This window comes from Diadema antillarum, unplaced genomic scaffold (assembly GCF_040938485.1).
Source record: "Diadema antillarum isolate AM-2024a unplaced genomic scaffold, OU_Dant_1.0 seq00002536_RagTag, whole genome shotgun sequence".
NCBI classification, from domain to species: domain Eukaryota; kingdom Metazoa; phylum Echinodermata; class Echinoidea; order Diadematoida; family Diadematidae; genus Diadema; species Diadema antillarum.
The window spans coordinates 39,923-58,455 of NW_027273138.1; the positions used below are offsets into that span (position 1 = coordinate 39,923).

The 18,533-nt window shown below is 38.7% G+C and overlaps 1 protein-coding gene across 2 annotated transcripts in view; it reads right to left on the reverse strand.

Moving 5' to 3' along the window:
• Positions 1 to 18,533, reverse strand: part of LOC139714930 (transforming growth factor beta receptor type 3-like) — a 52,315-nt gene that overhangs the window by 19,685 nt on the left and 14,097 nt on the right. For both annotated transcript variants that reach the window (XM_071626580.1, XM_071626579.1), the window contains exons 4-8: positions 9,984 to 10,161; positions 8,704 to 9,017; positions 6,589 to 6,766; positions 4,136 to 4,416; positions 3,235 to 3,620 (exon numbers count right to left, since the gene is read on the reverse strand). In XM_071626580.1, coding sequence (XP_071482681.1) covers positions 3,235 to 3,620; positions 4,136 to 4,416; positions 6,589 to 6,766; positions 8,704 to 9,017; positions 9,984 to 10,161 — 1,337 coding nt within the window. The remainder of the gene's footprint in view (positions 1 to 3,234; positions 3,621 to 4,135; positions 4,417 to 6,588; positions 6,767 to 8,703; positions 9,018 to 9,983; positions 10,162 to 18,533) is intronic.

Sequence of the window (18,533 nt, forward strand, 5' to 3'; positions counted from 1 at the left end):
AAAATGGATAATTGGAATGCGTGTGCAACTCATCATTATATCCTTTCCATTTTTAGTTCCGACTTCCAGTTCTTTTGCTGGTTTTGAGCAAATATGAGTTTGGATGATTAAAGCCGAAATAATAAAATCATCGCCCCGATCCCGTCGGGTGAAAGTAGCGTTAAAAAAGTTGAGTAACGCATGTTAACCTATAGTTAATCGTTGTTCAGAAAAAGAAGCAAACGCATTTATTAGTTTGAATAGATCTGGATTTGTTCATTATCATTTTACAAATGATAATTTAAATATGAATGTGTATGATCAAAGCAGAAGTGATTAGTGAATTAATCATCGCGATCCTGCCGGGTGACAGTAGAGTGAAAATAGTTGAATAACGCATATTATGCTACTTAATCGGTGCTCGGAAAAAGAAACAAACGCAGCAGTTTGAATAGATCTGGAATTGTTCATTATCATTTAACGAATGATAATTTAAATATGAGTGTGTATCAAAGCCGAAATAATTAATGAAACCATCGCGATCTCGCCGGGTGACAGTAGCGTAAAAATTGTTGAATAACGCATGTTAACCTACTTAATCGGTGCTCGGAAATAGAAAGAAACGCATTCAACAGTTCAAGAACGGATGTACAAGACGCGAAGAGATTTTCGGAAGAAAATAAAGAACGCATTTTTAATCCCTTCGAGCGCAACGATCATATACATTGTATAAAATTACAGCCAAATGATTCATGAAATTATCGAATTCCCGCTGGGCACCAACAGCGTAAAATACCTCGCAAGTTAGCGGTAAACAACGCACGTATGTTACTCTGAAATCATCGCGATCTCGCCAGGTGACAGTAGCGTAAAAAAAGTTGAATGACGCATGTAACCTAAATCAGAAAAAGACACAAACGCATTTATTAGTTTGAATAGATCTGGTACAGATTTGCGTAAACAGGATGACAACCTCCCACATTCAATCCTGTCGCATATTTCAAGAACGGTCGTACAAAACGCGAAGAGATTTTCGGAAGAAAATAAAGAACGCATTTTTAATCCATTTGGGCGCAACGATCATACATTGTACATGTGTACAAGATTACAGCCGAAATGATTCATGAAATCATCGCATTCCCGCTGGGCACCAACAGCGTAAAAATACCTAGCAAGTTACGGTAAACATGGCCTGTATGTTACTCTATATATTTGCCCCCATATTTGCGCTGGTGTTTAGAAAAAGCTTAACAAACAAGAATTACAATAAAGAATTAACTTTTCATTTCAGCCTCTATTTCTTCGTCTAATTCACAAATAATCTCCCTTTATTCTCTCAATAATAACGCTCAATAATTGTGTAATAACAACGCAAAGGATATGTTTAAGTTTCATTGATGGGTATATGACGTCATGCTTATGTTTTTCTTTGTTTTTGATGAGAACGGTTATAACGAGGTACCGGTTATAACGAGGTAATGTCGCCGGTCCCACGGACCTCGTTATAACGGGGTTTGTGGTTACATTGCGCAATCAATCTAGCAGCACATGAAGCGGTCAATAGCACGAGAGAAATGTACAGAAGGTGCGCAACGTCCCGTCTACATCACGACGTACCGAGTGCGCTGTACATCACAGCCCGCGATCCAACTACAGTTCAACAACTGCTTTGTGGGTCATTCCGCCATTCCTCCTTGCCGAGTTAAGTGTTAGCTCGCAGTGTGAAATGCATGCGTTATTACATACGCACTACAGAAGCTACAGCTGTACTACAGCTAAGTAAGTAGAGGACGCAAGGCGTAATTAGAAATGAGAGATCACGATTGTTTGGTGAATTGTCGATTTTTTTTTCGGCGGCCGAAAAAATAGTAAATATCAAAAAAGTCGATGCGGCAACTGAAAATCGATGCGGGCGGGGAGCGGGCTGGGACGAGAATTATGAATTTCTTGGTATTTTCAGCGCCATTTTGAAAATAGTAAATAGTAACTAGAAATGTCGCTATGGCGACTGGTATGCCTCCGCCATAATGCATGATTCTCCTAATAGGTCTAAATAGTACATGTGGACAATGTGTGATTACATTTTCACAAAATTGGCAAATGTTAAAATGACAGGTTTGTCACAAATGTGTTGAATGCTCACCTTCCATCACCTAGGTTTAATGGGATGAATAGGAGAGCATGTATTTGGGATTTACGGACTTTAACTTGACTTTGACCCATTCATACATTTATGCATTGAGTAATTTTCAAGGTATGGAGAAAAAGTGCAATTTCTGTATTGAATAGTAAATTGTTACCATTTTCATCAGGCCTTTGACCCTAAAATTCATAAGATAATCACTGTCAGACAGAAGATGCATAAATATGTAGTACGTTTCAAGATAACTTGAGCCACTTCCGAGATATGGAGGAAAAACTTAGTTCAGCACTTTCACTTGATCTTTGACCTTTTGACCTTTGAGGCAAAAACAAAAGAAACAAAAAACTTTCCAGAGAATCTCTATTAGGTTAAACATGCATACACCTAGTGTAAAAAAAAATACTGCTGGCATTGCACAAACATGAGGGAAATATTTAGTAAAATTTTAAAGTGTTGCCTTGACCTTTGACCCCATGAACCCTACAACATTCTCTAGATAATCACTGCCAGTCAGTACATGTATATATATACTATGTTCCATGAAGAGACCTTGAACAATTTCCAAGGTACAGAGAAAAAAGGTGAAGTTTTGATATTTTTACTTGACCTTTTGACCTTTGACCTTTGACCTCATGACCCACACTTTCACCAGAGAATCTTAATTGGGTAATAAATGAATACACTAAGTTTCAAGAAAATATCTTCAGGCATTGCATAGATATGATGGAAATAGTGAGATTTTATGTATTTGACCTTGACCTTTTGACCTTTGACCTTGAGCATGTGCACCCAAAAGTTGATAGGCACAACTTCACCCCCTAATACACATACATGCCAAGTTTGATTAGGATACCTCAAAAGGTTTTGATAGTTACCTTGTCCACAAAAAATTCATTAGCGACGGAAGGACGGACGGAAGGACGGACGGACGGACGGATGGACGGACGGACGGACAACCCGAAAACATAATGCCTCCGGCACCACTTCGTGGCGGAGGCATAAAAAAATCGATGCGGCGGCCAAAATCGATGCGCGCGAGGACGAGAAACTGGTTTCTTTTTTTACTTGGCCTAAGATTTCAATATAAATGACACTTCCTCATCAATGCATACCTGAAGTCAATGAGATGTCGTAGAATGACCCCTGCCACCTGAATCCAACACTGATTGATAACCACGTCATATCGCTGCTGGCCCCCACTCACCCCAACCTGAAAGTACAGTCTTGAGTGGTCTTCTAGTGGGGCAGGAAAATCTACAACCTTTTTCTGGTAGACTGGTGTTTCAAACATATCAAGATGTAGAGTAACATGTGTGTCTGTTGGATCCAGTTGGTTTCTTGATCCATGATTATATGGTAGAGTACATTCGACAGCCCAGGCTGCAAAGGGGTCTGAAGCATCTGCTTCATCGTCTGATGGTATCATCCCTGAGCCGTTTTCTGGCTCCATCCCACTTTCACTTTCCCTAACACCTGGAGAGCCACTGAAAAAAAGGACCTGTATTGAAAGAAATTAAATGAACAGATGAGGATGTATGACAAACTGAACCAAAATTCTTCATAATAATAATCATACAAAAGATTCATAGTTACCAATATGTAAGTTTCTCAAATACAATTTGTTGGTTTACTGTAAGTTTTGAAGGACTTCATATTAGAAGCATTGTAGGTATGGATAGATAATCTATTCTGCAGTTTTGTGCTGAATTGAATGTGAACACACTCAGTGAGTTTTTCTCCGGTTTCCTCTCTCCCTCTCTCTCTCTCTCTCTCTCTCTCTTGTCCTCTTCCTACTATGATAATGCACTCCCTACTTCTTTCTTTTTATTTGTCTCTCTACATTTACGTATCAACGTGTAGACATATTGTGTCTGTGTTATGATCATATGCATAAAATCTCAAAGTTTTGGGGGACTCAAATAACCACAAGTCTCACTTTAGCATTTCATCAAATGAATAGGGTTTTTTCATACTGGATGATCTAATGAATATTTTTTCACAACTTTTTCTCACCCTATTGTGATAAATCATCTTATTTTGTCTCTGCTCTGCAGTAGTTCCACACTCATCTAACTGTGTGTGTAACATGAATCCAAGATCCTGGTAGTCTACAGACGTGCAGGCACGGTCCTCTAAAGTTACATCCTCTGGACTTAGATTGTAGTGTTCTGCAACATTGGTAGGAACCAGTGCCCGAATCCCTTGATCAAGGCATTCCACAAGGACATGTGGTCCATCAATAGGAGCATAGACAGGCTGGTCCTCGTCCTGTAATGGTTGCTGTCTTGAGATGTCTGGGATGAGAAAAATATCAAAGAGAAGAGGGTCATTTCAACACAAAACCAGAATCAGCAAAGAAACCTTTCACAGAAAATCAGCTTGCATTGAACATTCCCAATCCAGGTAAAAACCTTGAAATGGGTTAACACAAAATTAAAACAGGAAGAAACACAATAACAATCAAAAGCCACAAAAGATAAGACATGCATAAATTAATGCCATACCTTTAAGTTTAGATGCTGCACATTTTAGTGGACTTTCGCCTTCTGTTTCATGAAATTTGCCCTGCTCTTTCTTTTTACTTCCCCCTTGCTGTGACATTTAAAAAAAAAAACACACATCAATTTTTCCCCCCTAAAATGTCACAATTGCTTGGAATGATTGATGATATCATTACAGAAATATCCAAATAGTCAGGAAGTGTCAGGCAAAGTATTTCTTCCCTTTTTAGATTAAGAGGTCTATAGACACATCCAAAAGTTGTATTTACCTGTGACAGTTTCGACATTTGAGAAAGATGACAGCCCGTAGTCGAAATTGTCACAGGCAAATACAACTTTTGGATGTGTCTAGAGAACACTTCAGCTATATTTATCAACCATCCTTTTTACAAACTTATTTCGCTATTTCCTCCCTTATTCAGCAGTGTACCTAATTTACTTGATGACATTTTTCAGTCACATCTCAGATATAGATACCACACTAATAACACAACTATCTGTATCTCATCCACAGCACAAAGTAATATACAGCCACAGCTTGTCAATCTGACACATTAAGACTGAAGTCACAATAGCCTTCACAGAAATACCAATTTCCCACGCACAAGAGTTATTGTCTGCGGCATTTTGCAAAAAAATCTGCATATCACTCTAACACTGTGTAAACCAAGCCTTCATCAAACCACATGCCCGCACTACAAAACATGTGTAATGTGAGAACATTCTTTTTAAATCACTGGTCCCAAGGGTGAACAATACCTTTATAGTCTATGTATGACCATGCATCACAAAACTAAAAAAAAAAAAAATCACATGCACGGATTTCTAGTGGGGACTCCATATAGGTGAAATGATTCAACCTAATCAATCTTGAGTTTTTGATATTTTCGGAAAGGGCAATTTTTCTTCTTCATTATTCTTAAGTCTGGGATCATACAGCAAAGGGGAAGTTGGATTTTTAACAGTTTTTCTATAAAACTTTTTGTGTAGAATAGTGTGCTGAGAGTCCACTTTTATTTCTTTAAAACCCTTTCAATAGACACTCCTCACTTTCAACTCTAATACTTTCGGAAAAGATTATGCTACTACTTTGAAAGTTGGCATTAGCCATGGATAAAATGTGTTAACAGACCTTGATCAATTTCAGCTTTATCTGATAATCCCTTTTAATGTTGCTATGAAGTTTTACATCTTGTTTTTTGTCTCACTTACTTGCACAGAGCACGGCTCCATCAGATTAAGAGCTTGAATAGGGCCTGGCCTTCTGCTTTAAAGCCTCTTTTCTCAAAACACACTTTTCTAGAGTGTGTGCTTTCTTTCCAGTATTTAGATAGGTTGGGATAGTCTCTTTGAATGGAGTTATACATTGTACATCATTTTGAATATCTAACCCACTGAAGACTAGTCCTGAGTACGTGTATAGCGGTCACAGACCCAAATGGACAGTAGCTGAGCTGATAATTCAGCGTGTTTTCCTGCTTTGTAGCTGTGCCATTCAATGCACTAGTGTAAAGCTTTCTTCATGACTGTACACATGTTACTGAGCAACAACTTGATAAACATTGTTAAATGCATGAAACATACATGTGCATAAGTATACACAGTACATGTAAGTACTTTAGATGTATACAATGATGATACATGTACATACAGGTAATGCACACACAAGTCGGATAACCTGTCCAGAGCGGCCACCTGTCCATAATGGCCACTCTTTTTGTTTCCCTTGGGTGGCTGCTATAGACAGGTTTGACTATGGATATCATTAATTTGACTTCTAAAACTGACTCTCACTAGCAAATGACCAAGAAAAGTCACAAACTTTTGTCTTGAAGAGTGAAATAGACAACTACAGTCACGTGTCTTCACAATTTGTATAATGCTGTATGTACAATGTTATGAAAATCAAAGTGACAGGTAAATTGATATAAAAGATTTTTAATCACATGAATTTCTTTGACTTACTTGCTTTTCCAATGGTGATGTCAAACCTGTTGACAAGGATGGCTTCTGTGAATGAGACGACTGCACCATACTTCTCTTGAGCCCATCTAAGAAGAGAGTCACCTGTTGCTGGGATGTTTTCTCTCACAATTGAATATCTGGGAAAAGTCACCCCATCTGTGTTGACATCATGAGGACTCTACAGGGAAAACAATGCCACAAATCTCAGCATAAAGAACACATTTCGTGACAAGCGCTCTATGAAAGTACATTAAAAAAAAGCTTATTGAGATAATGTACAAAGAAAGTGTGACACTCGACAGGGAGCAAACACATAGACAAACTGAAAGTAGACTGAAACTAGAAAAGCACTCTGAGAGCACAGACCTCCACCAAGCATGCAGCTCATTTCCACCATTGATCTTGTTCTTCCATAGAGATACATGTATCATTGATTTCCACCCATAAAATATTAAAAACTGTTATAGCACTGTGTGCTGAAAGTCGCCCGATTTCCCAATATAGAAGCTTTTGTTACGTCATAAACCCTCAGCTGCACGGAGCGCCTCGCCCTAGCAGAAACTAGAGCACGCACTTTTGTGCACGCATGTAAACCTCAGTACGCGCAGCCTGAACTCCCAAGTTCATTGACCCTACCTGCCAAAATATTTAAAAATCCTTCATAAATTCCCCCAAAATTCTTGGATCACTACCAAAAGTTAATCGTTTGTTACTTGTGTCATTCTCATCCTTTCCTGCAAGTTTCATCCCATTCCGTTATCTACTTTTTGAGTTATTTTGCCCACGGACAAACGAACTAACGAACAAACCAACGGTAACGAAAACATGACCTCTTCCCTTGGCAGAGGTAAACTAGGGTGCTCTTTACAGGCAGCCCACACACATCACTCTACATCCCCCCCCCCCCCCCCCCAAAAAAAAAAAAAAAAAAAAAAAAATCTTAAATTTTGCCCTTACATGATACCAGCAGATGGGTAATACCTAAAGATTTTATTTCTTTGTTTGCTTTTTTGAGTGGGGACATATTTCTTGTACCTGCCTGACAATCAACTGTTGCATAACTTTGGTGATCCCTCATCAATGCTAGTACAGATACTTTCACAGAAGTTCAATAACCCTTTTCTTTTGACCCTTGCCAGATTTGACTGATAATGAAACTTGACCTACACTTTGAACATGGGAACCTAATAAAACAAGCTGCTTGCAACAACTGATATGTCCTCACTATATCAAGGATAAAAAGAAGAGAATTTAAAAGAAATAGGACATCAACATTTATCTCGTTACATTATGGACCTCTCTATTGTCGACCATTTATAATGAGGTTCCATTGTACATGTATGAGTTGTGAGTTGGTTGTTCTTTCAACATTGCAAGAATTGTAAGTTTAGTACTTCCATTAACCCTTAGACAGGTCACTTTGGTATGAATAAACCCACATTTGAACCTGACCTATGTCATCAGGAGGTGCACATCTAGTAAGTTTCACCAAAGGAAGAATTTATTGCAAAGTACTGTCACAGTGTGAGATTTTTCTTGCTGCTGTTGTGTTGTTTTTATTTTGTTGTTGTTTTTTTTTAGTTAAATGCCTTTGGATCTTTGCCCCTTTATCTCAACTATTAAGTCATATTTAGGGTTAGGCCTGACCTGCACCTTGCCATTTATGATTAAACTTGGCAAGGAAAACTGACAAGAACCCAGAACAAAGTAAATGTACCTTAATATGACATCATCACTGTCACTGTCATCTTATCACAGTTCGTGAAACCTTTCAGGCTTTACATTACTATATGCAATATATATTTGGCGAGTCTAAATTTTTGTGAATCGGATTTCCCAACGATTTCGCGAGTGGTTAAATTCACGATCGTGGAGTACTGTACTGAACGGAGTAATGTTTACGTGTGCATCACATTCATATCGGGATCACAGTCATTATTTTCATGTGTCTTTAATTTCGCGAATAGCACCTGATGCGAAATTCACGAAAATAAAAACCTTGCAGAATATTTGGCATATACTGTAATACACTGTGCTAAGAGCAAGACATGTTAACAGAATGAAAAAAAAAAAAACTCTTGTTTTCATCCCCATATTTAAAATGACAAAGAGTACCATGATTGTGAGATGTCCAATATCAGCTTCACTGACAACATTCCATGGGACCGCTGCAGCCGCTTGCAGTATGATGACAACCTCCCGCCTCGCTGCTGAACGTCTCGATGACGCTTTGAGATTTACTTCCACGTTGGATCTCTGCTTGGATGTCTTCGCTCTTGCTGAGAGAAGCCAAACAACATGAACTTCATACCTTGCTTGGCTGGAGTCAAAGGTGCAAAAGCCAATCTGTTGTGCCTCCACCTGACTTGCACTCACATGGGGCTGCCTGAAGTTTGGAGCCAAGATGCATTCTTCAGGGGCACTGGGGTCTTGGGGAAGGTGTGTGGAATGAATAGACAAGACAAAAGTGCGTGCATTGTTATCTCAAAGACATACAAAGAACATGACATGTCTCATTCACTGCCAAGGTTAAAAGGGATACCTCACCTAGTGTACCACTACCCTGGAAATAAATAGGTACTGTCCGGTGCTGGCTATCTGCAAGGACCTCGGGGTAGCAAAAATTGTTCCCCGCAGGCCACAAGCACTGCTTGCCCGGAACGGTGTGACAGGACCTTGAGCATGCTCAAAACTTGTTCCGGGTGAGTCTCTGGGGATTGTCCGCAGAGGTCCATGCAGAACACCAGTAGGAGGCCCGTAGCGGCCGCACCACACAAGCAGCTAGCATGCAGGTACAATATAAAACACATATGTAACACAGGAACTTTGCATTGTGTGTATGTCGCCCATATCACAGATCAGTTTTGAAGCTCTAACGCACCACCCGTGCACATGACACGCAGGTCACATAAAATACATGCAAGTATGTAGTACACGTTCAGCTTGTACACACACTCGGAACTTGCAAAAATCCTTGTCCGCTGCAGAAAATTATCCTGCATGCTGGAAAGTCTCTACATGCAACAAAACCATGTACACTTGTAGCTCGCCCAGAAAGGTGTGACAGGGCCATAAAGAGCATATTATTTTCCTAATGAAACCGCAGCAAATTTCCCTGTTTGAAAGAATTGACAGAGAAATGTAAAAGTAGGTCTACACGTTCATGGGTTGAACCTTCATAAGATGCAGTTATTATGTGTTTGTCACATTCTGAACGCAAAGCATAATATATGTACATCTCCATTCCCCACCTTCATTACAAAATTATTTTTATTAGAAAATGTCTTTCAATACATTACACTGTGGCATATGAGGGAAATAATGACTCCAAAGGATTTAGCTCTGACAGTCTACTATACAGTCACTGCACTAAGATGATAGAAATAGACCTTTACCATCACCAACTTGAAGACGGATGACATTAGCAGACTCAATGCTAGTGAATGTCCAGACCTTGGAATGCTGAGTTTCTACCCATTCTAGGAGCAGCTGGTCCTCTACTGGCATATCTTCCTCTGTGACTTGCTGAACTACCATGCTGGCTGGCTGGATCACAGAAGAGTTGGCTGGGATCTACATGTATGAAAGATGGGGAACAAATATGAGTTTGAAAAACACACATCAGTACAGGTACTCTATTGCATTTCCATGTGAATTAAGCCCAGCTTTTCAACATAATGACACAAGGTGGGATGATTTGAATTTTTTGTTTTTAAAGCATGGTAAAATAAAGACAAGGAAATCTTAATAAAAGGTGGGACCCACCTTCTGACAATTCTTTTTTTTATATTTTGGTCATTTCAAAACCAATTTTCATCAAACAACTTTTGATTCCTCTTAGATTTGTATGCTCTTCATATTTTGTAAGAGGTTCCTCATTATCTCACAAAGAAGTTAAAATATGAATTCCCATCTCAACCAAAAACTACATGTACAGGTAGGTACCATCTCTTTCAGTCTAGATACATTCTTTTGGCAAACTGATGTACGTATCTCTAGAGGGTTAAACTTGTGTGACACAAGATAAGATACTTCCTTTTGGCAAACTAGAATTACTCCTCCAGAGAGTGCTCTGATTTGTTACAAAGTTTGTATCCACTTTAAAAGAACTTGGTATTTACTTTAAAATGACATTCATTTGGCTGCAAATTTTGTGAAAAATTTACTACAGTACGCGCAATAGAAAACGCCCGACGAAAGTGCGTCCAAATTTCGTCCCAACGCTTTTTTCGTTGTTGATTTCGTCGGGGACGTTTTCAACGCTTTTTGCGTCCAGACTTCATGGACGGATTTTGGACGAATTCAACGAATTCAACGAAATCCCCGAACGCTTTTCCGAAGCTGTGGACGCTTTCAACGCTTTCGACGCTTTCAACCCTTTCAACGCTTTCAACCCTCTGTACACATCACACACACAGCTACTCTGTATACAAAGTTAGCTCGAATCGCGAATCGCTAGCTCTCCCTTCGTCGAAGTTGTCTAGGTTTCCCGTCCATTTCTCTCATTTTCTCTCTTTTGCTTTCGTATCATTGTATCCCTTTCTTTTCAGAGTACAATCATACTTCTGAGAGTTTAGTTTTCTCATTTTTATTAAGTGATTACCTTGTTTGCAACAATTTGGGGTGAGTTTTTGTTCGAGTGTTTGTTGAGTTTTTCGATTGAACGATTTGTCGATTATCTTCGTGTGTGCGAGGACATCGTACCCACTCGTTTGTTTCCGTGTAAGTATTTTTACCGTAAAGTGTCTTCATCGTTCGTCTTCACGCATCGGGTTTTCACCTAGTTTTCCTCATCGTAGTTTTCCACATCCATTTTTTTTTTCCGGTGCAAGATACTCTGTGTATTTTCTGCTACGGTAAAATGCCATCGTCGATAGTTTTTGTGTATTCATCGTAGTTTTCCACCTCCATTTCATTTTTGTGTGCCAGATGTGTAGCTAGGTCTGCGATGTCTGAATCGTTTACAGGTTTGTTTTGAGAGGGATTTTGAGGGTTTCGCGGTGGATGAGATTGACTGGAATGATAGTGATAATAATAATGATTCTACTATCTAGTGGTGTTGATATACGAGCTCTTTTGATGATGCAATTTATTTCGTGTGACCGACCATCATGACGTTGGCGATGACGAGTACGAAACGAGTAGCCTACACATGTACAATGTAGGCCTGTAAGACGAGAGTGACACTGACGACATGGCCTGGCCCTGGGGAGCGGTTTTAGTGTTGGCTCGCTCGATCGTGCACTGGAGTGGTCTAGAGACCTGCATTTTATTTTTTCATTTAATTGTATCCTTTTGCCTTTTTCACTCTGGTTTACTGCTACCAAAATTTATGTCTCTGAAGAAACTCAACCAGAAGTTAGACAATATGTTTGCACATCAAGCCCAAGTCTGTCAATTGCGATGTTCCTACTCCTTTTTAACTCGAAATCCCATTTTCTTTGCTCATTTTTCCACTGATAAATTATTTAGAACTGTACTGCATTTCTGATGAATTGCTTTTGTGTTATATCAAGAGCCTGCTGAGTAGGTGTTTCATTCTATCCTTCCAATTATCTTTCTATCACTTTCTTCTTTGACCCTGGATGGAAAAGAAAAACCCTATCTTGCCATGTAAAGACAGAACACATACCATCATGAAATATCATGACATTACTAAAGTAATAAAAGAAATAGGAAAGCGATGAAAATTATTGTTTGTAAAATCATAAATCAAAGGTGATTTCATATGAACCAGCTCTTTGAAACGTATTTAATTTGCCTATTGATACTTGCTTTGCAAGTACACTGTATACGTTTTCTCTCCCATGGACTTTGTGTCCCCCTTTTTTATGTGCTTTAATGATTATTATTCTAGTTTGTTTTGTCAATATCATCATTATTGCTGTATCATTATTACCATACTTTGATATGGTTAATTGCATTTGTTGATTGACTCTCACTTTCATTTCGTTGCCTCCTCTTGGTACTTGTGCAGATCCTTTCTAGGGCTTGCTGTTTGCTCACCCCCCCCCCCCCTTTTTGCTGTTGCTATTTCACTCTTTACCTTTCTTTATCTCTCTGTTGTTCCTTATCTTGTTTGATGTTGCCTCCATATTCATCCTTTTCCTTCAATGGTTGCCCCCTGGCCCTCACAACTATTACTAACCTTCCCCTGCCTTTTGTCTGTCCATCCTCCTGCTCTAATCCCCCTCCCTTTACCTGTTGGGCTCCTTGCCCATGACATCCTACCCTCTCCTTTTGTTTTCTTTGTTTCGTGTCCCTTGCCTGTTCCTGACTGTTCTTGTTGTGTGAAGTCGCTTTACATGTATGTGGTTGCTTTTTCTGCCTATTTGCCATTTTGCTTCTGACGAAGATTCTGCTATGATCGAAAGCTTAGGTCCCTTTTGACTCTATCCTAAAAACATTCATGTACACTCCCAAAACTTGCTGGGCTGTAGTAATGGAAACTTCATTATCTAGCATGGGAGGGGAATGCTTTCATTTTCTCAAGAGAGCATTTGTGTGAGAGAATGCAAAACTTGATTGAGTGTTGCCAAGTTGTTTTCAAGCTTCTTCATTTTATTTGATCTTAAGCATAATCACTTTCGTAAGTACATGTACAGTACATGTATTACGATTTCTTCTCCCCTGACTGTAATCGGAAAGTTCGCCATAACGATGATCGCTAATGTGTTTGGATGTGCCGATATGGGAAACACGTGGTTCAAAGGAATGCACCATGTGCTACTGCAAGTTTAATGGATAGAATGCGCCATAGGCTTAGTTACGGTAAACAGTTTACGTTCGATGCGAATGATTATTACGTCTTTCAGGATCGAGGAATAATACACACAAAACATGCAAACAAACAAATCCACGAACGAGTGTTGATAACCAAAATTCATATAATGAAAAGTAATAGGCAGTTTTGATGAGCGTGAAATTAATTGTCATAATTTTGCTGTTTAATCGGGTGGTGGCTGCATCACATAGGACATCGCAGTGAATTTGTCTAGGCATATGAGACATTTCATATATTTCTGTGATTGCATTTTTGAGTGATTAATCAATTCCTTTTAACAGTTCGGGAACATATAAATGCATTGTACTTAGATCAAGTACACAATAATCGACGGTTCGATGTATGCGCCTAAAGAAAGGCGAAAGAATCAGAACATCTTTGCAATGATTCCTTTAACTCAACTCACCAGCGAGTTCTTCGATCGATATTAGACCAGTGCGCGCATTCTTTCGACTGGCACCTGGGGTCTGGCACGCACCTGGTTTTGTGGAAATTTCCACAAAGGGAGAGGGTGGGGTTTTTCCAATCCCAAGAGACCGCATTACACAAGAAGACAATCTCGTCGCTTCTATTATTTTCCGTCACTTGTGTTTCCCCCTTATTCTTTGCTAATAATGAACATTTAGGTTGAACTTGATGATGGTTGTTCACACGTGGTTCCTTTTGTTGTGAGGTGTAGGTATTTTCTTTTTTATCATTCTTGGGAGGGGAAAGAAGAGTAAAATAGGGAAAACTCATTTAAATAAACGAAGGGCACGTACGCTCAGCATCCACAGCAAGCCGTCTTTTACATCAGCATCGTTGATTATCATCACCATCATCAGGCATCACTCCGATAATTTTGTCCTTTTCTTATAAACATTTAGAAACACGATCACCATCACTCGAGATAAACACGTAGCAGTGGCAGATCCAGAGGGGGCGCATGAGGCGCACGCCCCCTTTATTTATCGTTAAAAGAAAAGAAAAAAAAAAGAAGAAGTGAAACCCGGAAGTGGCACCAGAAATATTACAGAATTCCTGGATCCGCCCCTGCCTGTACGAAAATAAATGACAACAAACAAAGTATCAACAACCTCCCCGACAACTACATAAACATTACCACAGAGCACACCGAAGCGGCTGGGATCAAACACCCTTCGAAATACTGCAGCAAAGCGGGAAATCGCCGTTACTAAAATGCATATGTACACAGTGCGAGGCAATTGAAAGAATTACCTTTAAATATTTCAGAATATAAAGGGAACAAATGAAGTGATATGAAACGAAAGAAATCGTATACCAAACGAGAGGTATGAGAAACGACCTCCAATATTATAGGCCCTTAGCCGCAGCATATCAACAAACATGAGTAGGCACACGGAATATGCGTGTTTGGGATTCCTCCCTTCTATATTTCTTTCCTGAACTATCACTATTCCCAATGCCCGAATAAAATAATGACTAGTTTGTTACTCTGATTTCTTCTTCTGAGGTAAGGAAGTTCGTTCATCCGAAAACGAAAGGATTGACACTCCGAAAGTTTGCTAATCGGACAATGCCCCCCCCCCCAAAAAAAAAAAAAAAAACAGCCCACAAAATGCTCGTTAATCAAATTATTGGTTAATAATAGTGAAAGACGATAATAATGATAATAATAATAATAATAATAATAATAATAATAATAATAATAATAATAATAATAATAATATAACAAAAGACAGAAATAAAACAATATATGGCCCTATAGCAATTACCCGCAGCATGATTACATTTTCGAATCAACAAACATGGATAGGCACAAGGAATATGCGTGTTTCGGATTCGAAATAACGCCGTAACCATCGGAATAGCGCACCCGTTTTCTTTTTAGGAATAATGAACACCAAGGAAATGAATAAATTATTTCAAACTATAAGAATCCAACGTAATTCTTGCCTTAATGATTTTCCTCCCTTCTATATTTCTTTCCTGAACTATTCCCAATGCCCGAATAAAATAATGACTAGTTTGTTACTCTGAAAGTGGTGTTGTGAGTAAAGGAAGTTCGTTTATCCGAAAACGAAAGGATTGACACTCCGAAGTTTTGCTAATCGAACAATGACAAAAAAAAAAAATAATAATAGATTTTATTTTCACACTAGGTACGAACGTCTGCAAGGTGTAGGAAATTTGCGTGTTACGGAACATTTTATCAGTTTCGCATCAGCGAACTTTACGTGGGTACTACAAAAATGCCTCCCCCCTAAAAAAAAAAAAAAAAAAAAAAGTATTACACCAACACTTCAGCATAACAACAAACAAGAAAGCTAACAAACAAATAAACAACTTAAGATTTAATCTCATTTAGCTGCTTTGAATATTTCACGTTCCGTCTGTATATTATACTTCTTTTCAGAATTATCTCTCGCTTCCCGCTTCACAACTAGGAAATAAACGATGTCATACTACAAGTATATAAGAATTAAACTTATTGTCTTGCTCTAATATAGAATTCATTATTCCAAAAGTTCGTTTATCCGTGAATACAAAAGGCTCGATACTACAGTACTACGAAGGTTTGCTTATCCGACAATAACGCACCTACCCAATCACAAACATTCGTGCATTTTCGGATTATGAATCATAATATAATTTGACTATCACATTTACGAACATCTATACTAGTATTTCGTGTAGGGAAGTCGCGTGTATCTGAACGTTTCATTTTCGTACTAACGAACCTTTATATGGGTGCATGGGTACAACGAACATGACCCTCACCCCCCCCCCCCCAAAAAAAAAAAAGAAAGAAAGAAAGAAAGAGCTTAGTCAAACTAAGAATCAGTCAGAATTAGTCGCTTTGAAAATTCCACGTACCGTCTGAATTATCTCTCTGTCCAATAAAGAAATAAACGATATGAAACTAAGAATTAAACTTATTGTCTTGTTTTAATTGTTTGTTTTTTTTTTTTTGCTTTTCTGATTCAATAAAAAAACGGGCAATGTAACGCGCAATTGCTGAAGAAAGAAAATATATTTAATGACCAAATAACGGCGAACAAATCCTTCTAATTTCTTTTTTCCTCTTTTGGGGGTTAATTTTCTTTCTAATACTCAAATGGATTTTACGTACACGCAATTTTAGTGAAACCATTTTCCTTTTGGTCGGCATTCTACGATAAGGTTCCTGTGGGTTCCCGCTCGCCAAAATTGCGTGATTTCTCTTAAATACTATGAACCCGAATGATCTCTGATTGGTAATAGTCTATTTCATGATCAACAGTTGTTTATTTTCTGCTTGTAAAAAAAAAAAAAAAAAAAAAACCACCACGTGAACTACTCGTACTATTACTACATCGTACATATCTCTGTTTCGTTCAGCCAGTCTCACCTGCCTGGTTCAGCCCACAGAACGTGGTTCAGGCGAGCGAGTCATGCCATAGCAATGGCGACGCACACACGGCGCACTCGCCTTTCCCATCACGTGCACTTTCCCTGGTTAATACTAGAGGTGGGCTATAGAGGGTGACATTTTCAGAACATGCTCATCACACCTTAGTTTGATGAGTTTTTGCCTACCGGCCCCTTTTTTTGAAAAAATGAACGAAAAAAATGCGAAATCCAGGGTGCCCTGGGCGAAATCGTAAAAAATCCAAGATGGCCGCCGCTTTGGTCTATTGAGATGGTTTTGGTGTCTAACCCCATGTTTTAGGGGTCAAGGAAATGGATTATAATGATAATTTTAGCATAAAACCTAATCTACCACATGATACTAACCTTTTTCCCATATTTTCGGTTAAATTTTCCTTCTCCTTTACCCCTACCCCAACTGTAATTTTTTGCACTTTTTTCTGCATTTTTTTCAAATCATGTTAACTACCATACTCCTAATAACAAGGTCCAGCTATCAATTTGGTTTTTTCTACCGATAATACGGCAAGAAATACAAATCACTTACATTATACATGTATGTGTCATGCCAGCACTGATGTGTGGCTGGTGCATTCAGAATACATGGTAACTGTGGAACCAGTGCTACTACTGTATCTGCTTTATAGTGCCCATTAACATTTTAGTCATAAGACCTTGAATAACAATAGTCAGTGAACAGTTCTAATGTAGGTGTACACATTTGTAAAATGACTTGAATAAGCCTTCTGTGATATGCCAATTGTCCAGCACAAAGGTAATGTTTTGAATATAGAGGTGTACATTGTACCCACCCTTTTGCCTAGAAAACACATTTTTACCATAACTCAGTCACTTTTTCATCTCATAGCCTGGTTTTGGTGTTTCACTATCACCACATGGTCCTGTATTTGTCATGCCTGCTTTTCCCTACCACCATGTACATTAATTGCAGTACTATTATAAAGCAATAGAGTCCTCAGGTTTGGTGAAAAAATTGACACCATCTGGGTGATTCAACCAATTCTATAACAAGCAGATGTTATGTACAATGTAGACCTATGTTCCTCACCTACATGTAGCATCATAATTATGGTAAAGTCATCATCTCACTCTCTGTGACTGAAAGTTCCTTAAGCTGAGGTAATTAGTGTCTTTTGACTTTATTAGTTATTTCTACTTACTCTTTTCAAATTCCCAAATGTGTTCCAAGCACAAGCAGTTAGAGTATGTGCATAGGCTGTCTGTTACATGAATGTAAAACATGGGGAGGCCCATTAACAATGTTGACGAACTCAAGGAATGCCTGGATACCAAAGATCCCACCAAACTCAAAGCTATTCTACGTGTATGTAGAGAACTATCATACTGCACACTCATATCCCATCAAGATTATTGTGCACCCACACTTGTATAAGTTCTTGAAACCAAATCTCTGAGATGGAAATGAAGATGAACTTGACTCGATCCTCTATAGACTGGAGGAGAGTCAATCTCCGTGCCCCTGATCTGCCTACAGATCAATAATGATAATGATAATGATAATGAATAACGCTTGTATAGCGCTTAATACTGATGTTTCTCAGCACATTAATCGGGAAAAAAAAGATGGTGAATGCATTCAATCTAAAGTCAACCAATGGCAACACACGACCAACTGCCCATATATTCCAACCTTGAAGAAACTGTTGAGAGTGAACTAGACATCAATGAATTCTGCATTGTGGTATGGGGTTACAAAGGTGCACGAAACTGGTACCTTGGTATGTGAAATAATAAATGCTATAAAGCA